Source organism: Pelobates fuscus, chromosome 1 (assembly GCF_036172605.1).
Source record: "Pelobates fuscus isolate aPelFus1 chromosome 1, aPelFus1.pri, whole genome shotgun sequence".
NCBI classification, from domain to species: Eukaryota; Metazoa; Chordata; class Amphibia; order Anura; family Pelobatidae; genus Pelobates; species Pelobates fuscus.
Genome location: NC_086317.1, coordinates 487,458,424 through 487,483,411, shown reverse-complemented (window position 1 = coordinate 487,483,411; position 24,988 = coordinate 487,458,424). Strand labels below are relative to the sequence as shown.

At 46.7% G+C, this 24,988-nt stretch overlaps 2 protein-coding genes across 3 annotated transcripts in view; one reads left to right on the top strand and one right to left on the bottom strand.

Moving 5' to 3' along the window:
• Positions 1-24,988, bottom strand: part of CLPB (ClpB family mitochondrial disaggregase) — a 476,081-nt gene that overhangs the window by 105,813 nt on the left and 345,280 nt on the right. The gene's annotated exons all lie outside the window — the stretch shown is intronic.
• Positions 11,443-24,988, top strand: part of INPPL1 (inositol polyphosphate phosphatase like 1) — a 122,441-nt gene continuing 108,895 nt past the window's right edge. Inside the window, exons 1-2 of one of the 2 annotated variants that reach the window (XM_063432767.1) lie at positions 11,443-11,712; positions 11,903-12,984. In XM_063432767.1, coding sequence (XP_063288837.1) covers positions 12,809-12,984 — 176 coding nt within the window. In that variant the 5' untranslated portion in view covers positions 11,443-11,712; positions 11,903-12,808. Of the gene's footprint in view, positions 11,713-11,898; positions 12,985-24,988 lie in introns of those variants that run through there. The other variant, XM_063432776.1, reaches the window with a different exon arrangement.

Genomic DNA, 24,988 nt, shown 5'->3' with positions numbered 1-24,988 from the left:
GATTTCTGTTCCAGGGATTTGACGGCGCACACCGTTGACCGCGTTCGACTGGATTAAAATGGCCGCCGCCACGTGTTCGATTGTCTAAAGGTGGCCACTTCGACTACTTCGGCACTTCGGCTGTATCCGAAGTGCCATATCAAACGTAGCAATCCTTTGTACAAAACAGTTAAAGGGCCAGACATAGTCTTTGTTCTTTAGGTACAGGCAATGTGGATGATGGCTAAACCAACAAAAGGTAGAGGTTCCCTGGCAACATGGTAGGGGGTTGTTACAGGCATAATTATGGGAACAACATATTAAAAAAATCATGCGAATCAGTTCAGTGATTCGGGAGATAGATGGAAGTTACATTTGACCGAAAGCAAGCATGGCTTTCCTGCCCAAATTAGTTCCACATATTTAGGCTGTGCGGCCAGTCTATTCACCATAGTTCAAATACTGTTCAAATGCATGAACGGGGGCCATTCGTGCAAATAGGCAATGTTAACGTGGTGTACGTATTGTCGAACGCTGTACGACTCCCGTCGAAGCGTCGAAGTTCCAGAGAAGGTGTTCAGCGGTGTTCGTGCCATCGCGTATCCGATTTCAGTACCATGAACTCGACGACCAAACATCACTGAACGCGTTCAACTGAAGTAAAATGGCCGCCGCCACGTGTTAGTATGTCGAATGGTGGCCACTTCGACTACTTCGGCTGCATCCAAAGTGCCACTTCAAAAGTGCAGAACTGTACCAGTACCATTTAAAGGGACAGAAACAGTGCTCCAAAATACAATAGGCACAAATACCCCAGGGGCCATGGTCACAGGGCAAGAGGCTGGCAAGCAGGCCTCTCCAAAAGCCAGTGGCAAAGGGTAGTTTGTCACATTGCTGTTTGAACATCTGTATTGACTCTGATAAAACCACTTCTTCAGGCAGAGAATTCCACATCCTTATTGTTTTTTTCATGGTAAAAACAAACTATTCTTTGCCTTAGACGAAATCTTCTTTCTTCTAGTCTAAACGCATGACCTTGTGTCCTATGTAAAGTGCGGTTTGTGAATAGATTTCCACACAATGGTTTGTATTGGCCCCGAATATATTTGTATAATGTTATCATATTCCCTCTCAGGCAACGTTTTTCTAAACTAAAGAGGTTTAAGTTTGTTAACCTTTCTTCATAGCTGATATGTTCCATTTCTTTTATAAATTTTGTAGCCCGCCTCTGCACTTTTTCTAGTGCCATAATATCCTTCTTTAGAACAGGTGCCCAAAATTGCACAGCATATTCAAGATGTGGTCTCAGCAGTGATTTATAAAGAGGCAAAATGATATTCTCATCCCAAGTATTTATGCCCTTTTTCATGCATGACAATACCTTACTGGCCTTGGCCACTGCTGATTGACATTGCACATTGTTGCATAGTTTGTTGTCTATAACAATTCCCAAGTCCTTTTCGTGTGTTGTTATCCCTAATTCGCTTCCATTAAGGGTATACGTTGCTTGTGTATTCTTTACGACTAAGTGCATAACTTTGCATTTTTATACATTAAAAGGATCACTATAGGGTCAGGAACACAAACATGTATTCCTGACCCTATAGTGTTAACACTACCATCTAGCCCCCCTGGGCCCCTCATGCCTCAATAAATATTGTAAAAATCTTACTGTATTTAAGCCTGAAGCTGTAACTCTGCATGCTGTTAGACTCAGAAAAACAAGCAGTCTACTGACATTGTTAAAAGTAGTGGCCTGATCCAATCACAGTGCTTCCCCATAGGATTGACTGAGACTGACAAAGAGGCAGATCAGGGGCAGAGCCAGCACAATTCAAACACAGCCCTGGCCAATCAGCATCTCCTCATACAGATGAATTGAATCAATGAATCTCTATGAGGAAAGTTCAGTGTCTGCATGCAGAGGGAGGAGATACTGAATGTTTGGATGCATTTTAGGCAGCCATGACTCAGGAAGGATCTCTAACAGCCATCTGAGGAGTGGCCAGTGAAGTTATCACTAGGCTGTAATGTAAACACTGCATTTTCTCTGAGAAGACAGTGTTTACAGCAAAAAGCCTGAAGGGAATGATTCTACTCACCAGAACAAATTCAATAAGCTGTAGTTGTTCTGGTTACTATAGTGTCCCTTTAAATGTAATCTGCCATTTGAATGCCCAGTCCCCCAGTCTATCCAAATCCATCAAAGTAATATCTTGCTCGCATTGTATTACTTTACAGAGTTTTGTGTCATCTGCAAACATGTAAACATGACTTTCAATGATTTTTTCAAGATCATTTATAAACCTGTTAAATAGAAGGGATCCCAGAACCGAACCCGTTATTATTGTGAGTTTTATTGCTGTGGAGCTCTGCCATATACACAGCCATAATTATTGCGAGTTTTATTGCTGTTGAGCTCTGTGATACACATGTGATGGATGGAAATAAAATTATATAAATTGTCTATTTGTTATATGTACACGAATACTTATTCCTTACTCAAAATGGCCGCTAGAGCACCCCCTCCCATTGACCAAAACACTCGTGTAAGAAGATGGCGCCTCCATCCGTGACTACCCCCAAACTGACGACATCAACATCCCGGAAGAAGTACATCCAAAATAAGGACTTAACCAATCACAAGCTTACAACGAGAATTACGTAAATGCTTACGAATCATGTTTGCACACGATGCATTCTTTTGCCCATATAAGCGGCAGCCCCCGCCACATCAATAAAGAATTGGAAATTTCACTTATCTGAACCTGGTGTCAGTGTGATTCTTCAGCATCCACGCATCTCATTTTAGATCTGGACAGGGGCAGATACTCAGGCAGACACTTGATCTGATCCAAAACACGTTGGCGCCCAATGTGGGGCTCCGGTTTGTGACCCAACGGACAGCCGACCCAGAGGACGTTGAGGCAGACCTGCAGTAACGGGACGGAGACTGATCGCCTCTGATATACGGTAATGACTGTGTTAGTATCTTGCCTATATATCCTGTCTCTGTGACCGGCCTGTCTCTGTGTCTGTGTCGGCTACCGGAGGGCACCAAAGACAGGTAAATAACTTGCCCGGAGTCTCTTTGTATAGAACCTGTATATTGACTATCTGCCGCCTGGGTATGAATGTACTGTGTATAAGGGAAGGATAGATTACGGGAGGGAATTTCACAGGGATAAATTGATGTGGTCAAACTTCTGCAAGGGTCCGTAGCGCGGTAAAGCACATGGCATTACAGAGGGCGTCGGAAGCGCACATAGTGCGGGGTCTGTGAAGGTATAGATATTTTGAGTCTATCCTTGCTCTTTAGATAAATACATGAAGGTTAATCTGGTTTAATTATATATGTTTTTCTTTGCAATAAGTGTAAGCTGGTGTCTTGTTTTCTTCCTCTTGTATACTTTGTTGAGAGAGGTGTTTGGTCACACACTACTCACCCCGCTCCAGTCTGCGGCCACCTTGGGTGGACATACCCAGTGACTAGTCTACTTTTTGAGAAGACGCACGCAGGGTAACCTCCGTGGCAGTCGAGCACTGTAGCCATTCTCTTTCCTGTTTGTCTCTATCTTATAACATCTTGATTAGAGAGGATGGGATAGAAGTTAGAGAAACCTAGTAAGGGTAATTTAGCATGTGATATAGTGAGAGAAAGAGAAGGTGAAGAGGCAGTAAGGAAGGCAAAGAAAGTAGCTAAGATATGTGGCATCAATATGAATGCTGGCGGACGGCTGCAGCCAGAGGACTGGCGCAGACTGCTGAAAGAAAAGAAGGGATTATTACTAGACAATAACCTAGTACAGACAGCAGAAGCCTGGTTCAGAGTTGCTAGAGCAATTCACCAGGAGGGATGGGTAGAAGAAGAAGTAGACAGAGAATGTATGTATATCATGAAGGCACTTGTAATGTTGAAAGCGCATGTCAGCCACCGCCCTATGATGGCGCCTGGCACAAAGGGAAGGAATTGGCCCAGCCTCCGTGACCTCCCCCCATTACCAGTATCGACACCCATCGCCCCTAAGGCCCCCACCCAGCTTCTATTTCCCCACCCCTGTTATGCCCGCCCTTATGGATGAACCCTTAGTGTCCGCGGGAGATCTGCCCACCCCCTCTCAACCCCTACGCCCTCTCCCTTCGTACTTTACCAACGAAGCGCCGCAGGCCCCTAGCTCTTTCGACACTGTTAGTTCCCTTGGGTACCAGATTCCCCCTGATGGCTGTAGCCAACAAGGAGGTAATCCTCCGCAACCTGATGTAGGGAACCCCAGAGTCCAATTTCTAACGAAAGGGGCCCCCTTAATGTACGTCACATTCACCCCATCCCAAGCCTCATCCTTGGTGAATACTCTACCAGACTAGAGAAACAACCTATGCCCTTTTTCCGAAGGGTAGCCCAAATCCAAAAGACCTATGCTGCTGCATGGCGTGATTTACTTAGTCTCTGCGAGATAAAAGCAGGAGATGCCTATTGGCCTATTATGGAGAAAAGTCTCTCCAGTGATCGGCTCACGAGCAATGACGATTATGCATCAGGCATAGAGTTCTGTGAACAGCTCCGAGATTGGGCCAAAGATAGATTAGCTGATCAGGCTACCAGTATTCACGATATCACCCAGGATAAGTTAGAATCTGTGGAGAAATTCCACACCAGGTTATCCCAATTCTTTTCGGATCTGGGCTTCATTATGTACAATAAGTTCCATACCCAAATGTTATCTGCAGCCTTTGTGTCAGGCCTTAAAGAACCCCTACGAAAAGGCCTAATCCTGTCCCGTCCAGAGTATAGGGTGTTGCCCCTAGACACCCTCCTGTTGGTTGCAAAAGGCCTGGAATCCTCCCAACTAGTCAGAAAGCTAGCTCCCTCATGTTTACCTCCCCCATATCTGCGCCCTCCGACCTCGGACCTCGTGGAAAGAACTTGGTCCTATGGCCAAATTATGGAGCACCGAATGTCAGACCCAGCTCTCCGAAAAGGGTATAACCAGGCAAACCCTGAACTGGGGTGCAAACAGTTTTCCCCAAGTACACACGGAAGATGCATGTACCAAAGCCCCTCCTACAGACCAAGATCTGGACTCACCTCATGATTGCTTTGAGCAAATGAAGATGGAGACGACACACCTCCCAACCGTACATGATACTGCCTTACAGGAACCTGACCTTACCCTGTTTGTAGATGGCTCCAGATATGCAGATGAACAAGGCAGATACCATACTGGATTCGCAGTCACCACAGTGGATGCAGTACTCCAAGCATCCCCACTCCCCTCAACCATGTCTGCACAAGAAGCTGAGCTTCAGGCCCTCACCACAGCATGCAAAATCTCTGAAGGAAAACACGCCAATATCTACACGGATTCAAGATATGCACTAGGCGTGGCCCATGACTTCGGGGTAATCTAGAAAACAAGAGGATTCCTCACAGCAACCGGCACACCGGTCAAACACAGCACGGCTATCAAGGACCTGATGGATGCCATACTTCTCCCTGAAGAAGTGGCCATACTGAAGGTAAAAGCTCACAGGAGACTGAATTCGGATGAAGCACGAGGCAACCATCTGGCTTATCAAGCCGCGCGCGAACCACGGGAAGTGGACAGAAGAGTGTCCGCCGGAGAAACCACCATAGAATGCGCCCTAGCCAAGGTTATTATGCCCCTACATATTATATCTGACGCTTCCCAGGACACACTTGTTACGTCACCCTCACTCATAAGGAAGAAGAGGAACGCCCCTATAGGAGGTAGCTTCGACCCCCCATGTATATATAGATGCCATTGGTGTGCCAAGGGGGGTGCCAGATGAATTCAAAGCAAGGGACCAAGTTGCAGCAGGTTTTGAATCCCTTTTCCCAATCATTACTGTCAATAAGAATGTAGATTGGATTAATTACATATATCAGAAACAACAATGGTTTGTAAAGTACACAAGAGATTCCCTCCAAGAAATAGCTGAGCAGCTAGAGGCTGCGTCCCAGATGACCTTCCAGAATAGAATGGCCTTAGATATGATCTTAGCAGGAAAAGGAGGAGTGTGTAAAATGCTCCCGGACACTGTGACATGTTGTACCTTAATCCCAGATAACACAGGCCCAAATGGTAACGTGACCCTGGCAATAGAGAAATTAGAGGAAGAAGAACTCTGGGATCACTGACCTGTGGGATAAATGGTTAGGATGGATGAGTGGCTGGCAGAAAATCCCGACCCAAATAGGTATAGCCGTCCTTGTAATTTTAATTATCCTTGCCATTATTGTATGTTGTGTACAAAAAGTGTTTTGAGAAAGCACTAGATCAGGCTACACCTGCTTGTGCTTTCGTTCATCAAGAAATAGATGAGGAGAATTATTTTTTGATGAATTATACTCCGTTGCGGGGGGCGGGCCTGACCGCAGAGCTGTGAGGACGCTCACCACAGCAGCTCCTGCTAAACTCGGCACTTAACGCTAATTTCACAGACCCACAGGCACTTAATCGAGAATTTAAAGCTACCACTCGAGAGCAGACACCGAGGGGAAGAGAAAGATACCTCTCCAGCGACGAACCGAGCAAAACTCACAATTGGGCCTACAAGCATGGCGGGCGCAGGGGAGACGGCCGCTCCCCAGCTGCAATGCCACGCCGGGAATCTGTCTGCATGCCCTCGTTCCCCCCCCTCTGGACCGGTGGGGGTTATCCCGGTCTACCCCCAGCCGACTCCCTGGCAAAGCGATGGGCCAGTACCGGCTCCGTGGAGCCCGAAACCAACCGACCCAGCGGTCTTTAATATGGCGGATGCCTCTCACACCTCCGACGCATGGCGGGAAATGGAGATGAGGCTGAACAGCATCTTCGATAATTTCTGGGACTCCCTGGAAGCCCGCATGAGAGCCTCAGAGTCTGAAGACCCACTCCAGGCTTCACCACAGCGCACCTCACAGGAGGCCAGACGGGGACACACAGCAGCACAACCCCAACAACAGATTTCTCACAAGGGTGATGCTAACCCGAAGCGGAGGGGGCAGAGTCGAGTTACAAGGCCCAAACAATCAGAAGCTGAACGGAGGTGGAGGGTCAAGTACTTTCACCCCCCATGCAAAGCAGTGACACGGAGGGGACCACCGAAGCCGAGCACAAGACCTCCCCAGACAAGGCAAGCGAAGCGGAGGGGAGCTGGATCAGGGGAGGTGACTGCCTCAGGAAGGTACATACAATGCTACCTCAGCCCAAGACAGGCGAACCTTACCCGACACACAGCTTGGTCGGAGATACACTCAGTGCCTTCAGCAACTCTACATGGCCCAGGGGATGTCAGCGCCTTCACACCGAGGAGACTGCACCAGCTGCACCGACCACCACATGAGGCACATACACAGCCCCAACAAGGCATCGGCTGACTCCCCAAAAGGACTGAGACTCAAAGCCAGGCATAGTACCATCTGTCACACAGATAAATACACTACTAAGCACGGCTATGTCCAGGCTAATATGTCCCTCGACATTTAACTCACACTCAGCAATTGTATTAATAATATGCCTATTATACCTGACCTACTCATGCTTCACTATTACTTATAGCCTATACACCCTTTGCAACTCCAAGTCAGTCTAACCTAATACCTACACAATCGACTGACTGCACATAACGGTGTTTTTTCTACTGAAGTATAATCAGATAGTTACCTAGCTTGCCATCACCCTGAACCTACAGCCTGACAACTTATCTACCTAATACGTGACTAAAATATTGCATAGCCTAATGATTCTCTTTTCATAGTTTAGCTAGACAGGCATTGCATATGGTTATGTCAAGTTTTTGTTATACGACATGAAAAAAAAAAAAAGAGGCATCACTTCTCAGGAAAATGTAATCTCTTAAAGCTGAATGTACCGACCCCCAACTGTAAACTGTTATTGCATTTCCCTCTCTTTCTTTTGTACCCATTCTCATATGCCTCAATAAAAGAAAGAATTAAAAAAAAAAAAAAAATTATACTCCGTTGCAGTCCCTCCACTGCCAACTATAATACCATAGTGCTTTAGGGACAGCATCTGACTTCCCTCTGTGCAAAGTCTGTAACAAGGGGGGTGATGGACAAGCCATCACTCATCTAAGGTGCAGCAAGAAAACACATTGGGACAGATGAGCTAGGACCCCAATAGGGACAGATGTAAAATAGTCATTTTAAGGGGGGACTGTGATGGATAGAAAGAAATGTATATAAAATGTCTATTTGTTATATGTACACAAATACTTATTCCTTACTCAAAATGGCCGCTAGAGCACCCCCTCCCATCGACCAAAACACTAGTGTAACAAGATGGCGCCTCCATCCGGGACTACCCCCAAACTGACGACATCAACATCCAATCCAACAACAAGAGAATTACGTAAATGCTTACGAATCATGTTTGCACACGATGCATTATTTTGCCCATATAAGCGGCAGCCCCCCACCACATCAATAAAGAATTGGAAGTTTAATTTATCTGAACCGGGTGTCAGTGTGATTCTTCAGCATCCACGCATCTCATTTTAGATCTGGACAGGGGCAGATACTCAGACAGACACTTGATCTGATCCAAAACACACACATACATTATTACTGTTTTATTGCTGTGGAGCTCTGTGATACACACAGACATTATTACTGTTTTATTGCTGTGGAGCTCTGTGATACACACAGACATTATTACTGTTTTATTGCTGTGGAGCTCTGTATTATACAGACATTATTACTGTTTTATTGCTGTGGAGCTCTGTGATACACACATATATTGTTACTGTTTTATTGCTGTGGAGCTCTGTGATATACACAGACATTATTACTGTTTTATTGTTGTGGAGCTCTGTGATATACACAGACATTATTACTGTTTTATTGCTGTGGAGCTCTGTGATACACACAGACATTATTACTGTTTTATTGCTGTGGAGCTCTGTATTATACAGACATTATTACTGTTTTATTGCTGTGGAGCTCTGTGATATACACAGACATTACTACTGTTTTATTGCTGTGGAGCTCTGTGATACACACATATATTGTTACTGTTTTATTGCTGTGGAGCTCTGTGATACACACAGACATTATTACTGTTTTATTGCTGTGGAGCTCTGTGATATACACAGACATTACTACTGTTTTATTGTTGTGGAGCTCTGTGATACACACATATTGTTACTGTTTGATTGCTGTGGAGCTCTGTGATACACACAGACATTACTACTGTTTTATTGCTGTGGAGCTCTGCGATACACACATATATTGTTACTGTTTTATTGCTGTGGAGCTCTGTGATACACACATATATTGTTACTGTTTTATTGCTGTGGAGCTCTGTGATATACACAGACATTATTACTGTTTTATTGTTGTGGAGCTCTGTGATACACACATATATTGTTACTGTTTTATTGCTGTGGAGCTCTGTGATATACACAGACATTATTACTGTTTTATTGCCGTGGAGCTCTGTGATACACACATATATTGTTACTGTTTTATTGCTGTGGAGCTCTGTGATATACACAGACATTATTACTGTTTTATTGCTGTGGAGCTCTCTGATACACACATATATTGTTACTGTTTTATTGCTGTGGAGCTCTGTGATATACACAGACATTATTACTGTTTTATTGCTGTTGAGCTCTGTGATACACACAGACATTACTGTTTTATTGCTGTGGAGCTCTGTGATATACACAGACATTATTACTGTTTTATTGTTGTGGAGCTCTGTGATACACACATATATTGTTACTGTTTTATTGCTGTGGAGCTCTGTGATATACACAGACATTATTACTGTTTTATTGCTGTGGAGCTCTGTGATACACACAGACATTATTACTGTTTTATTGCTGTGGAGCTCTGTGATACACACAGACATTATAACTGTTTTATTGCTTTGGAGCTCTGTGATATACAGACATTATTACTGTTTCATTGCTGTTGAGGTTGTTCATAAAAATCTGAATTGTTGCAGTGAAATTTGAAGGATACACGGTTATCAAACATCAAGTGTGGTTATGTGAATGAGTGCCAGGCTGGCTGAGATTGGCTGCAGTTAGTGCCAGGCTGGCTGTGACTGGCTGCTGTGAGTGAGTTTATGGCTGGCTGAGAATGGCTTCAGTGAGTGCCACGCTGGCTGAGATTGGCTGCAGTGAGTGAATGCCAGGTTGGCTGAGATTGGCTGCAGTGAGTGAGTTCCAGGCTGGCTGAGATTGGCTGCAGTGAGTGAGTTTAAGGCTGGCTGAGATTGGCTGCAGTGAGTGAGTTCCAGGCTGGCTGAGATTGGCTGCAGTGAGTGAGTTTAAGGCTGGCTGAGATTGGCTGCAGTGAGTGAGTTCCAGGCTGGCTGAGATTGGCTGCAGTGAGTGAGTTTATGGCTGGCTGAGAATGGCTTCAGTGAGTGCCACGCTGGCTGAGATTGGCTGCAGTGAGTGAATGCCAGGCTGGCTGAGATTGGCTGCAGTGAGTGAGTTCCAGGCTGGCTGAGATTGGCTGCAGTGAGTGAGTTTAAGGCTGGCTGAGATTGGCTGCAGTGAGTGAGTTCCAGGCTGGCTGAGATTGGCTGCAGTGAGTGAGTTTAAGGCTGGCTGAGATTGGCTGCAGTGAGTGAGTTCCAGGCTGGCTGAGATTGGCTGCAGTGAGTGAGTTCCAGGCTGGCTGAGATTGGCTGCAGTGAGTGAGTTCCAGGCTGGCTGAGATTGGCTGCAGTGAGTGAGTTTAAGGCTGGCTGAGATTGGCTGCAGTGAGTGAGTTTAAGGCTGGCTGAGATTGGCTGCAGTGAGTGAGTTTAAGGCTGGCTGAGATTGGCTGCAGTGAGTGAGTTTAAGGCTGGCTGAGATTGGCTGCAGTGAGTGAGTTCCAGGCTGGCTGGGATTGGCTGCAGTGAGTGAGTTCCAGGCTGGCTGAGATTGGCTGCATTGAGTGAGTTCCAGGCTGGCTGAGATTGGCTGCAGTGAGTGAGTTCCAGGCTGGCTGAGATTGGCTGCAGTGAGTGAGTTCCAGGCTGGCTGAGATTGGCTGCAGTGAGTTAGTTCAAGGCTGGCTGAGATTGGCTGCAGTGAGTGAGTTCCAGGCTGGCTGAGATTGGCTGCAGTGAGTGAGTTCAAGGCTGGCTGAGACTGGCTGCAGTGAGTGAGTTCCAGGCTGGCTGAGATTGGCTGCAGTGAGTGAGTTCCAGGCTGGCTGAGATTGGCTGCAGTGAGTGAGTTCCAGGCTGGCTGAGATTGGCTGCAGTGAGTGAGTTCCAGGCTGGCTGAGATTGGCTGCAGTGAGTGAGTTCCAGGCTGGCTGAGATTGGCTGCAGTGAGTGAGTTCCAGGCTGGCTGGCCTTACTGAGTGTGAGTGTGGCAGCAGGAGGGGCCGGATCCAGGGAGCAGCTGGGCAGGGAGGATGAGCGGGAGGAGGGGAGAAGGGGGAGGAGAGACCGAGCTCAGAGTTTCCTCTTTCAGATCAAACAGAGAGAGAGAGCCACAAGCAGCCCAGCTCAGACATGGGGCAGACACAGCCCCTGCCAACTCCATGCCAGCCTGTGCCCAGGACAGAGCACCTTCAGGGGGCACTCAGCACCCTCTGACCTGCCCTCAGAGACAGAGCACCCCCAGGGGGCACTCAGCACCCTCTGACCTGCACTCAGAGACAGAGCACCCCCAGGGGGCACTCAGCACCCTCTGACCTGCACTCAGGGACAGAGCACCCCAGGGGGCACCCACAGACCTGCACTCAGAGACAGAGTACCCCCAGGGGGCATCCAGCACCCACTGACCTGCACCCAGAGACTGCCACCCCCAGGGGGCACTCAGCACCCTCTGACCTGCACTCAGAGACAGAGCACCCCCAGGGGGCACCCAGGACCAGCAGACCTGCACTCAGAGACAGCCACCCCCAGGGGGCAGCAATCACAACAGGGTGCCCAGGACAGAGCACCCCCAGGGGACACCAAGCACCCACTGACCTGCCAGACAGAGGGCAGCAATCACAACAGGGTGCCCAGGACAGAGCACCCCCAGTTGGCATCCAGCAACCACTGACCTGCCAGACAGAGGGCAGCAATCACAACAGGGTGCCCAGGACAGAGCACCCCCAGTTGGCATCCAGCAACCACTGACCTGCACTCAGAGGCAATCACCCCCAGGGTGCCCAGAACACAGCACCCACAGGGGGCATCCAGCACTGGGAGCTTTCACGAGTAATGCGGGCAGGAGTGTGCCAGGAGATCACTTCTGTGCGACAGTTGATTCCTTGTCAGTTGACCCAGTGTGTGCCAGTTGATCCCTCCGGTGTGTGCCTGCTTTACCGGTGTCTGCCAGTTGATTCTGTGTGTGCCAGTTTATTCTGTGTGTGCCAGTTGACCAAGTGTGTGTGCCAGTCACTGACAGAGCGCACAGGAAGTGGTTTGAATTCCTTGGTTGGGATCTGGCCCTTAGTGTGGGCACCGTACCAGCTGTACCCTACCATGTGCCTTCATGGAACCTGAACTTCTACACATCAAAGGGAACAAAAACAACTGCTCCTGCTGACCCTGCTCCTGGAAAGTGTACGTTTTGGATTTGTTGAGACGTGTCTCCGATTAATGTGCTGGAGGATATAGCAGTAATGGGATCCTAGCTCCCCTGGGTCCGGCACGGCTGAGGGTCCCCGCATTTCTATTTAGACAGAACTTTTTGTTTTGTTTTACACTTTATTGGCTTGGCATTATTGGGCCTTCTCCTTGGTGTCTCTTGTTTATTACGAGCCTGTGCTGGGCAGAGCCCGGCCCCGAGTTATAACGCTGTCTTAGACAAAGAGACTTTATATTTACGTTTGTATTTCCCCTCCTGCCAACTGGCCATGACATCTGGATGTGTCGGAGCGATGGCAGCTGCCGGTAACATGGCCTTGCCCTGGTATCACCGGGATCTGAGCCGGGCAGCGGCTGAAGAATTACTGGCAAAGGCTGGCAGAGATGGCAGCTTTTTGGTGCGAGATAGCGAGAGCGTCACAGGAGCCTACGCGCTCTGCGTCTTGTAAGTACATCCACTACTAACACCCTATTAATGTACAACGCCGCTGCTCTGAGTTATAACCGTCAGCGGGGTTGGAAAATGATTACACACTAAATGCCGACATAGATTGCAGTGTTACACAGTGGGCCACAGACGGTCTGTGTTTTGTAGCACAGAAAAGGGTTAAATATTACAGAGCTGTGTCTGGATTAAGGGAAACTAAGTTTTAACCAAATTATATTTTGACATAACCAGTGATTTCGTAAACTGTGTCTGTGTGTTTGCATGCATGTTTGTGTGTTTGTTTTTGCGTGTTAGTGTGTGTGATAGAAATGGGGCTGGAGGCAGTCTGTATTCCCAGCTCACTTAACGGTTACAAACAAACCCTCCCTTAGGGTTCATGTGATTTTTGGAAACTTGTCCAAGAAAATAAATGTTTTGCAGAATTAGCAATGAGCTCAGCGATCTCCATATAAAGATGCTGATGTCATTTATACGATCCCAGACAGGGTCGTTCTATAATGTGGGAAATGTTGGGGATTCAAAGTGGATTTCAAATTTAAGGCCAAAGTAACTGAACTGGAAAGTTTCTGCAAGCCGGCTTTGCTTTAACTTTGGCTACTTTGGTCTTGTATTTCAAATTTGAATCCTCACTTTAGTGAAAAACCCTGAGAGTGTGTTTTGAAGATTGCAGTGAATCCCACTGGGGCTGGGTGTCGCAGGGAGTCCCGTGCATGTTTGGCGTAGGTCGCAAGGAGTCCCGTTAATGTTTGGCGTAGGCCTTGGCGAGTCCCGTTAATGTTTGGCGAGTCCCGTTAATGTTTGGCGTAGGCCTTGGCGAGTCCCGTTAATGTTTGGCGAGTCCTGTTAATGTTTGGCGTAGGTCGAGGCGAGTCCTGTTAACGTTTGGCGTAGGTCGCAGGGAGTCCCGTGCATGTTTGGCGTAGGTCGCAGGGAGTCCCGTGCATGTTTGGCGTAGGTCGCAGCGAGTCCTGGTAATGTTTGGCGTAGGTCGCAGCGAGTCCTCGTAATGTTTGGCGTAGGTCGCAGCGAGTCCTCGTAATGTTTGGCGTAGGTCGCAGCGAGTCCTCGTAATGTTTGGCGTAGGTCGCAGCGAGTCCTCGTAATGTTTGGCGTAGGTCGCAGCGAGTCCTGGTAATGTTTGGCGTAGGTCGCAGCGAGTCCTGGTAATGTTTGGCGTAGGTCGCAGCGAGTCCCATTTTGACTGGGTACGAATTGTAGTCAGTCCCGTTAGGGCTGATCAATGTATCTTTATGAGGAAAGTTCAGTGTCCCCATGCAGAGGGTGGAGACACTGAATGTCAGTCACACTGTGCAGCACTGCCCCAGGAAGCACCTCTAGCAGCCATCTGAGGAGTGGCCAGCGGAGTTATCACTAGGCTGTAATGTAAACACTACATTTTCTCTGAAAAGACTGTGTTTACTGCAAAAAGCCTGAAGGGACTGACTATACTCACCAGAACAAACACAATAAGCTGTATACTATACAATAAGCTGTATACTATACATTAAGCTGTATATCGTTCATTAAGCTGTATACTATATGTTAAAGAAACACTATAGTCACCAAAACAACTTTAGCTGAATGAAGTGGTTTTGGTGTATAGATCATGCCCCTGCAGTCTCACTGCTCAATTCTCTGCCATTTAGAAGTTAAATCACTTTGTTTATGAACCCTAGTCACACCTCCCTGCATGTAACTTGCACAGCCTTCCTAAACACTTCCTGTAAAGAGTCATCTAAAGTTTATCCTTCCTTTATTGCAAGTTCTGTTTAATTTAGATTTTCTTATTCCCTGCTATGTTAATAGCTTGCTAGACCCTGCAAGCGTCTCGTGTATGTGATTAAAGTTCAATTTACAGAGAAAGAGATACACAATTACATCTGTTTGAAAGTGAAACCAGTTTTGTTTTCATGCAGGCTCGGTCAACCATAGCCAGGGGAGATGTGGCTAGGGCTGCATAAACAGAAACAAAGTGATTTAACTCCTAAATGACAGTGAATTTAGCAGTGAAACCTGAGAGGCATGGTCTATATCAGGGGTAGGCAACCTTTTAGCAGCACTGTGCCGATATAGGATTGTGATGTCCCGTAGCGTGCCAATCCTATTTTTTTTAAATTGAGGTTTGTATGCTGCTGTATTCTGCTTGTGTTATTTTTACTGTAATTGCTTTGTATCGTATTTGTGCGTATAGGAGCTATTATATTGTACAGGGCTGCCATCAGGGGGTGACAACCATGACGGTTGTCACGGGCCTGGGGGGCCCGGACTGCTCTGGCAGTCCTGGGCCCCACTTTCTTTCTCGAATATCGCTATCTATGTGTGCAGCCGCGGGCCCCCGTGGGCTCCCTGTTACACACTAACACACACTCTGCATTCATTACACACTAACACACACTCTGCATTCACTAAACTATGCACACACTCTGGATTCACTATACTGACACACACTCTGCATTAACTGTACACACAGCATCCACTACACAAACATCCTGTATTCACAGTACACACACTACATCCACCACCAGGGCCGGACTGGGAGAAAAATTCGGCCCGGGCATTTTTTATCACAGCGGCCCACTAAGAAGGGGGCGGGGCAGAGGAGGTGTGTTTTGTCATCACCAATGACAAACACGCCCCCTCTCAAAGTGAGCATGTTGGTTCAATGCTCTTCCAGGGCAGACCATGCACAGAGCTCTGCTGAAGAGCTCTAGCATGAGAAAAAAGCCCTGTATTTGTTCTGCACAGCGCAAGCAAATGTAATAACATGCTTGCACTGTGTTTCCTTGCAATTTGTCTCTGGTGTCTCTATAAATGGATACCAGGAGACAAAAGGGCCAGGAAAGAGTATTGTGTATGTGTTTGGAACCTGCTTGTGGGATTGCGTGTGTGTAGAGTGAGCTGATTGTGGTGTGGTATTGTGTAATAAGGTGGGTTTTAGTCACGTTGTGTTTGTGGTGTAATGTGATGCATATGTGGCTAGGGGCTGTAGAGAATGTGTGTATAGGGGATATAGCAAGTGTGTGCATACAGGCTGTAGTGTGTGTGTGTGTGTGTATAGGTGATGTAGTGTTTGTAGAAAGCATGTGTTTAGGGGTGTAGTATGTGTTTGCTTAAAATGAATCTGTGTGCGTATGTATGTATGTATATATATATATATATGTGTGTATATATATATATATATATAGATAGATAGATATATTTGGAAGTAGTGTGTATGTAAGGGGTGCAGTATGTGTGTGTGATGGATGCTGTATGTGAGGGGTGCTGTGTGTGTGAGGGTGCGGTGTATGAGAGTTCTGTGTGTGATGTGTGTGAGGGTGCTGTGTATGATGTGTGTGAGGGTGCTGTGTATGATGTGTGTGAGAGTGCTGAGTGTGGGAGTGCTGTGTATGATGTGCGTGACAGTGCTCAGTGTGATGGGTGTGAGAGTGTGTGTGATGGATGCTGTGTGTGAGGGGTGCTGTGTGTGATGTGTGTGGTGTGTGAGGGTGCGGTGTGTGTGAGAGTGCTGTGTGTGAGGGTGCGGTGTGTGATGTGTGTGAGGGTGCGGTGTGTGATGTGTGTGAGAGTGCTGTGTATGATGTGTGCGAGAGTGCTGTGTATGATGTGTGCGAGAGTGCTGTGTATGATGTGTGTGAGAGTGCTGTGTATGATGTGTGTGAGAGTGCTGTGTGTGACAGTGCGGTGTGTGAGAGTGCTTTGTATGATGTGTGTGAGAGTGCTGTGTGTGATAGTGCTGAGTGTGATGGGCGTGAGAGTGCTGTGTGTGATGGGGGTGTGTGTGATGGGTGTGAGAGTGTGTGTGTGATGGATGCTGTGTGTGATGTGTGTGGTGTGTGAGGGTGCGGTGTGTGATGTGTGTGAGAGTGCTGTGTGCGACAGTGCTGAGTGTGATGGGTGTGAGTGCTGTGTGTGATGTGTGTGAGAGTGCTGTGTATGATGTGTGTGAGAGTGCTGTGTGTGCTGTGTGTGACAGTGCTGAGTGTGATGGGTGTGAGAGTGCTGAGTGTGATGGGTGTGAGAGTGCTGTGTGTGATGTGTGTGAGAGTGCTGTGTGTGCTGTGTGTGACAGTGCTGAGTGTGATGGGTGTGAGAGTGCTGAGTGTGATGGGTGTGAGAATGCTGCTGTGTATAAATGTTAGAATGGATTGTGTGTGTGTGTGGGGGGGGGGGGGGAAATAAACAAATAAAATAACAGGCATTATGTCCCCCCCTCCCTTCTTACCTTTTAGCCTGGGAGGGGGGGACCGGCATTGTGGTATCTGGGAGGGGGGGACCGGCACTCTTTCATCCCTGGTGGTCCAGTGGTGAGTGAACTCTAGCCCGCGGGCTAGAGTTCACTCTCGCGAGATCCGGTCGTTGCCATGGCAACACTCCGGATCTCGCGAGACGAACCCGGCGGAGCTGCAAGATAGAGCTCCGCCGGGTTCCTCTGCTGGTAGGCTGGCTCCCTCCCTCTCTCCCCAGCCGGTGGCCACGTTGGACTGTAGGTGGGCCGGTGAGGGAGATCTTTGATCTCCCCACCGGCCCGCCATGGACTACTGCAGGGCCGGCGATAGGATAGTGCCGGCCCTGCATAGACCGGCAGGGGAGATCCTGGGACTTCCTCGGCCCCTGGCCACCGCGGCCCACCGGGCATTTGCCCGGTGTGCCCGATGGCCAGTCCGGGCCTCTCCACCACAAATTGAAACACTCTGCATTCACTATACACAGACACTGCCTCTAATACACACACTACATCCACTACAGATACTGCATCCACTAAACACATTTCATCTAGTACAAACACTACATCCACTACACACACACTACATCACTGTACACACACTGCATCCACTACTCAAACACACTCTGCATTCACTATACACACTTCATCCGCTACACAAACACACACTCTTCATTCACTGCACAAACACAAACACTACATCCATTACACACATTCTAATTCACTTCCACTATACACACCACATTCAGTCCTGCATCATTGTCAGCGGACAAGGCAGGGCGTGAGCTGGCCCGGGAGGGGGGGGGGGGGGCAGACCTTGTGCTTTGTCAGGGGCCCCAAAATTTCTGATGGCAGCCCTGTATGTGCATTAGTAGTTTATGGTATCGTGTATGATACATATGAATGTGGGCTGTGTATGAGGGCTGCTTGTGGAATTGTGTGTGGATGGATATGTCACATTGTGTTTTTGGTAGTGTGTGGGGGCTGTTTGGGGTAATGCATGTGAGAGGCTGCATGTGGGGTTGTGTGCATGTATGTGGATTGTTAGTGGTGTTGCGTTTGTGCGGATTGTGTGTATGTTTGTGTGTGGGCTGATTGTATTATTTGTATGAGGGGAGGCTTATTCTGCAGGTCTGTGTATATCTAGCAGTGTGAGTGGCTTCCCTGGTTTCCAGTGGAGACCAGGCTGGCCAGGTACAGGTCAAGGACAGGAGCTGCAACAGGAGCTGCAAGCTGCTTTACTACAGTGTGGATTCCCATTCACAAGTGCTGGGAGGAACTGATCTGAGGTCACTTCCTCTACGTTCTGCAATGCATAAATTGAGGATTTTCCTTCACCACCTTTTCGTATTAGAAGATATCTGAAGTATCACTGAGACGCCTGATAGGCCAGAGCCTGTTTTGCTCTAGCAGCCTTGAGTGCCGGGCAAAGACACCTCGAGTGCCGTAGGTTGCCTACCCCTGGTCTATATCTTTACACTAAAACTGCTTCATTAAGCTAAAGTTGTTCTGTTGACTATAGTGTCCCTGTATTTGCTCTGGTGACTGTGGTGTCCCTTTAATAAGGCTGTTTGTTTACTCAATGAGCACATTTTTGCTCTGAAGATGTGTAATGGCGCATGTTTCTGTTACCCAACAGATATTTCTGGTTGTTGTGACAGTCCTGCTTTGTGTTATATCTACATGAGAGACTGAGGTCACGTTAATCACATGTAATAGTCTGCGTGATATGTTTAGATACCTGCAGGACATTGTGGGAAATGGTTTGTAATTACCAGACTGGGGGTGAAAATCCCCAACTCATCCAGTCTCCGGCCCATATTCGCTATTCGGATTTTCTAACCAACTTTGCAAATGTCATTTTTTAATTTATTTATTTACTTTTGCATTAAAGCAGGAATTTAGGGGAATAGCAAATCATATTAGTATTCTGTCCGTGGCCTTGTCGGTGGTTATTTTCCGGTTCTAGTAATTAATGTAAGGGTATGGATTGTGGTTTGCTGTATCCCCCCTACTGACAGCCCCTGGCGCAGTCTGCATAGCTTCGTGTGATTACAGACTGCATTCACAGTGTCCTTATGGTGAGGATACAGTGGGAATAGTGAGCGTTTTTACCAAATCTTCCCCATCAGCATCTATCTGTTTAGCAGCATAGTATCCCACTCCTAACCTGTAGGTCTATTTGTCTGGTTACAATTACGTGTCTGTTAGTCCACCCATTGTACAGCGCTACGGACTTTGCTGGCGCTATATAAATAATAATAATAATTAATAAGACAGACAGGTTGGTGCCAGAAGTCATTCTAAGAGAGTTGAAAATCATATTGACTATAGTGCCTGTATAAGCATGATAGGAGTTAGAATGATGGCTTGAAAGATCACAGGGGACAACTAATAGGCATCTAGGGCTTTTTATACATTTGGGACCAACGGCTGACCCACTAGACTAGAATGTCATTCTATGCAGTTGGCTGAATGTCATGGGAGTTTCCATAGCATCATTGTGTTTTTTTTAATCCTCTCACTGATCTGTTTTGGAGGTAATGCCCCCCAACATGTCAGAGGTCTCCCACATAATGACAGAGATTGGCTCCCCGTAATGTCCCGGCACTGTAGCTGTGGGAAGCCATGGTAACGGCACAGATTGTCTAATATCTAATTATTAAAATGATCACGTGTGGGCAAACACCTGAAACCATCACTGCGGATTGCGTCTGTTTTAGTGTTAAACCGCAAATTGCATTTCATTGGAATTGGAAATGTAGGAAAAAAATGCTGATATTGAAAATGAAATTGTCGCTCCGTTACGGCTTGGATGGTTTGAAATCTGCGTGTTTAGTGTTTACATGTTTCTGTTATTTTACAATAATGACTCTATTAATCAGACATAAGACATTTTGCCATTTTTCCTGCAATGCGATAGATTTGTCAAATTTTCCACAATTTCTCCCAACAGAAAAGTTTATTTTGTTTTTTTTTTCCATTTTTTTTCTGAAAAGTTAAAGTCTGCAGAGACCAGCACTTTTTAGATCACTTTACCCTTGGATGAGTATCTTCCATGATATGTGATGTTATTAATGTAAAGCGCTGAGTATATATCTCTGTCCTCCGTGAGGTTTATGCGCCAGGATCCTCGCTCCACCAATTGGGTAAAACTCCTGGTTGGAAGATATTCCCTCGGCCCACAAAGTGTTACATTATATTAAAATATTATTTGTACAGCGCTCTGGCGTATGTTAGTTTCATTGTGGGTGATACAAAGCTAAGCTGAAGGGTTAATGGTCTGTCAATGCACCCAATGACTTGCTTTATTTATTCACACAGCCAGGGTTTGTGGAAATGACCAGACCAAACTAGCCATTCAGCTGTGTCTGGCTCTGCTAGTTTGGTCTAAATTAGTCATGTTTCTGTTTTATATTTACAGACTCTGTGGAAATGTTTACTTGAGTGAAATGTGCAACGGCAGTAACAAAACAAACACAAAATCTCAAAAACACACACTTGTTTCCACTGCATAGGAAACGCCATGTGATATCATTTTTCCCACGATGCAGCATGTTTGTAGACAGTGATTTGCATAGAATGCCCGGTACATTTTGACTCAAAGCTAAATCTTTTTTCCTTTTAACAAGCTATGTTCTCTAAATCTAATCTAAATCTATAGCTAACTTTTTACAGGTAACTAAAGGGACACTATTGTCAGCAGAACAACTACAGCTTATTGTATTTGTTCTTGTGAGTATAATCAGTCCCTTTAGGCTTTTTGCTGTAAGCACTGTTTGTTTTAAAGAAAATGCAGTGTTTACATTACAGCCTAGGGCAGGGGTAGGCAACCTTTGGCACTCCAGATGTTGTGGACTACATCTCCCACAATGCTCTTACACCCATAATTCTGGCAAAGTATCATGGGAGTTGTAGTCCAAAACATCTGCAGTGCCGAAGGTTGCCTTTGCCTGGCCTAGGGATACCTTCACTGGCCACTCCTCAGATGGCTGCTAGAGGTGCTTCCTGGGGCAGTTCTGCACAGTGTGACTGACATTCAGTGTCTCCACCCTCTGCATGGAGACACTGAACTTTCCTCATAGAGATGCATTGATTGAATGTATCTCTATGAGGAGATGCTGATTGGCCAGGGCTGTGTTTGACTGCCTCTTTGTCAGTCTCAGCCAATGCTATGGGAAAGCATTGTGATTAGTTGAGAGAATCATTTCTGTTGATGTCAGCCAAGCAGGCAATCAGCGGCAGGGGCCAGCAGTTGCAGACTAGAATAAAGGTAAGATTTTACTATATTTAGCAGGGGGGCTAAATGTTGGTTTTAATACTATAGGGTTAGTAATACATGTTTGTGTTAAGACCCTATAGTGTTCCTTTAATAATAGCTCCCAGCATTTCCAGGTTGAGTGAGTGTGTGCCAAATTCTTGGTCTTGTCTGCCATCCTAGGATTTGGTACTACTAAAGTGCACAAAACGTTCGGTGTAAATGGGTCATTAGATGCACTCACATTGTTTAAACTTCACTCAGGTGATAAAGGTCTTCCTGGAGGGCATTCTTGACTGATTGACATGCCCGTGCTCATCCCTGTGGGCACCACCAGTGACACAAGCCTCATCACTGGCATGTCCTCAGTAGGCCTGTCCTGTGCCATCCTGATTTTATACCTCCCATGTTTTGCGGGCCAATGGGTCTTGCGAGGGCGTGGACGCGCCGACGTCAGAATTTTAACGGAAGGTGTTGGGGACCACAATTAGATGCTGAGAGAGCTCTGTGGAGCTAATGGAAGGAGGAATTGAACCTCCCTGATTGTTTGACAGCTGGGGGGCTCTTCTAATTTAAAAAACAAATCAGCATGTTTCTAGACCTGGGTTTTAATAGGAAACTTCATAGACATAAAGCATTTTAACCAGCTGTGTATGGAGTGGTCCTTTCAAAGATCAGTGCTCGCTAGTGTAACAGTGATGGGGAATAGCACACTCAGACAACTCTCAGCCAACTCTGACAACGGCAGTGATTTATAGAATCCACACCGCTATAAGCCAGCCCTTCAGAGCTTGTCAATCCGGCGGCTGGGATAATAAAATTCCTGTTTTTAAAGTGACCCTATCTTTATTTTTAATTTTTTTTCCTTTTGGTTTTCCTCTCTTTATATCGCCTGTACGTTAATAATTACATTCCCATCGCCATTTGTATTTATTTATATTTATTATCTCCTCCTCCTGGGGCCGGACCTCAGTATCTGGGTGCCGCCATTTTGTTCTCTCTGCCATGATGCCCGCAGTTTGCCTTCCGCGGGATTGATCTTACTGATGGATTGTGGGTGAATTTGATTGGTAACTGAAACAGAACTTTGAGTCAAGCTCCGCCCATTGTCGGCTTTTGTCAGCGTGATTGCTACACATGAGGACGCCGTCCTTACTTTTATTTATGTATCTTAAGTCTAGAGCGCTCGTGAGATTCAGACACAGATACAATTAGATACAGTTTATCTTTGGCGACAGAGACGCTTTGATTCTATCCATGTGTTGTGTGCTGCGTTTGTATGCCACACGCATAACTTGGGCAGAGTTTCCCCCCCTCACAGGACAGCCAAGCTGCCGGCCACACAAAAAGTTTCCGATTTTGAGGAAACCTGTGAAGGCCAAATTCATTGAATCCAATCTGTACAGCCGCCTGCCTGCCTTAACTGTGAAGGAAGCTATTCCGTTCCATTTCATACCGCGTCAGATTGCTGTTTGTCAAGAGAATGACATTAATAATTAATCGTAGGGAAACGAACCATGGTTTTAACCCTTTGTGGCATGCAAGCATGGTCATGATAAAGTGTCTTGCCATGAAGGGTATGCCCTTGTGAACCGGGTTTCATCATTCAGATGTAGCATCACAATGGAATTGGATCAGTTCTACAAAGGGTTCAATTAACCCCCTATCCCGTAAGTATAGTGAGAGTTGGACACAATGCGGTTTATTAACTAAAACTCAAATTGTAGAGAACTGATTGGGATAGGGTGACGGCTTGCCATTTTAGACTAAATTCTGAGATTGGTTTCCACTACAATTAACTGTGAATAAACCCCAAAGAGTCTGTCTAGCTCTCCTTTGAATTTTCGGCTGACACGGCCCCCTTTCCCTCCCTCCTTGCTGTTTATTAGTGGCTCCCTGCCCCCACTGTGCTAATTTATTTATAACTTTCATTAACATCATATCAAACAAAAGTTCCACTTAACATGCTCCAATGAATATGTGAGAGTACGATAACTATTAACTGTGTGTTCTCCTGTGCAGAGAGAATCATTATCTTCAATAAAGGACAATGGGCTCTGTTACTGAGCAAGGGACTGTCGCTAGTATTCCAGGACCACTGGCAACTATGACTACTCCTGATTTTAAAGTAGTTTTTAAGGAAATTATAACTTCATGTTGTACAAGTTACGCTCCCCCCAAGGCCTTGCGGTAGTCAGAGAAAGGATTCTGGTCGCACCATGAGTCCGGTGAAAGCAGCCATGATGGGGTAGCCATCTATTTCTCACACATAGATAGGCATTTCGGCATGCAGTGGTGTTGGTATTTTCTATGCTGCATTGCATCATGAGGTTTGGCAAATATCCCTCCGGCTAGTGAGCTACTGGCCACATTGCACAGCCTGGTGAGCAGACCGATATCCAGGGACTGGGATTGAATCTTAATAGTCAGCTCGGTACTTTCTGTCCACAAACACTTTCTCTGTCATAACGTAACATTCAGTCCGTGTCTTCCTGTATCCTGTGTTAACTTAATAAGAAACCTTTCCACCACATTCCTAATATAAACAAAGGATATGGCGCAGTGGCGAATCTCTGTAAAACATGCTCTGAGGACCTGCATTGTCTATATGAGACATGCTGATCTCGTTTGGTGTCGCTGATTGCGTCCGTGTCGCTGATCGCGTCCGTGTCGCTGATAGCGCTCTGTGTCGCTGATCGCGCTCTGTGTCGCTGATCGCGCTCTGTGTCGCTGATCGCGCTCTGTGTCGCTGATCGCGCTCTGTGTCGCTGATCGCGCTCTGTGTCGCTGATCGCGCTCTGTGTCGCTGATCGCGCTCTGTGTCGCTGATCGCGCTCTGTGTCGCTGATCGCGCTCTGTGTCGCTGATCGCGCTCTGTGTCGCTGATCGCGCTCTGTGTCGCTGATCGCGCTCTGTGTCGCTGATCGCGCTCTGTGTCGCTGATCGCGCTCTGTGTCGCTGATCGCGCTCTGTATCGCTGATTGCGTTAGCTGATTGCGTTCTGTATCGCTGATTGCGTTCTGTATCACTGATTGCGTTCTGTATCTCTAATAATCGCTTGCTATATCACCAATCACCCTCTGTATCGCCGATCACGTTCGGTATCGCTGATTGTGTTCTGTATCGCTGGATGCGTTCTGTATCGCTGATTGTGTTCTGTATCGCTGATTGTGTTCTGTATCGCTGATTGTGTTCGGTATCGCTGGATGCGTTCTGTATCGCTGGATGCGTTCTGTATCGCTGATCACCCTCGTTTTAGGGCCGCTTTATGGGAAAATACTCCGAACTGAAGCCTTTACTGCTAAATGATCAGCAGATAATATCCACCAACACTTTCATTGCACTATGGCATCCATACTATGGTCATTCTATGTCTGTTGGGGGATAGTTGGACTGCCATTTACAGAAAGCTCAGTCAGCCAGGGGAGGAATAGGTGGGTAAGCTTGCTGATCCCAGGCTCTGACATTAGGCAGAAATCTTTACCTGAATAAGGTGACGTTATCCTGTTTACTTTGTG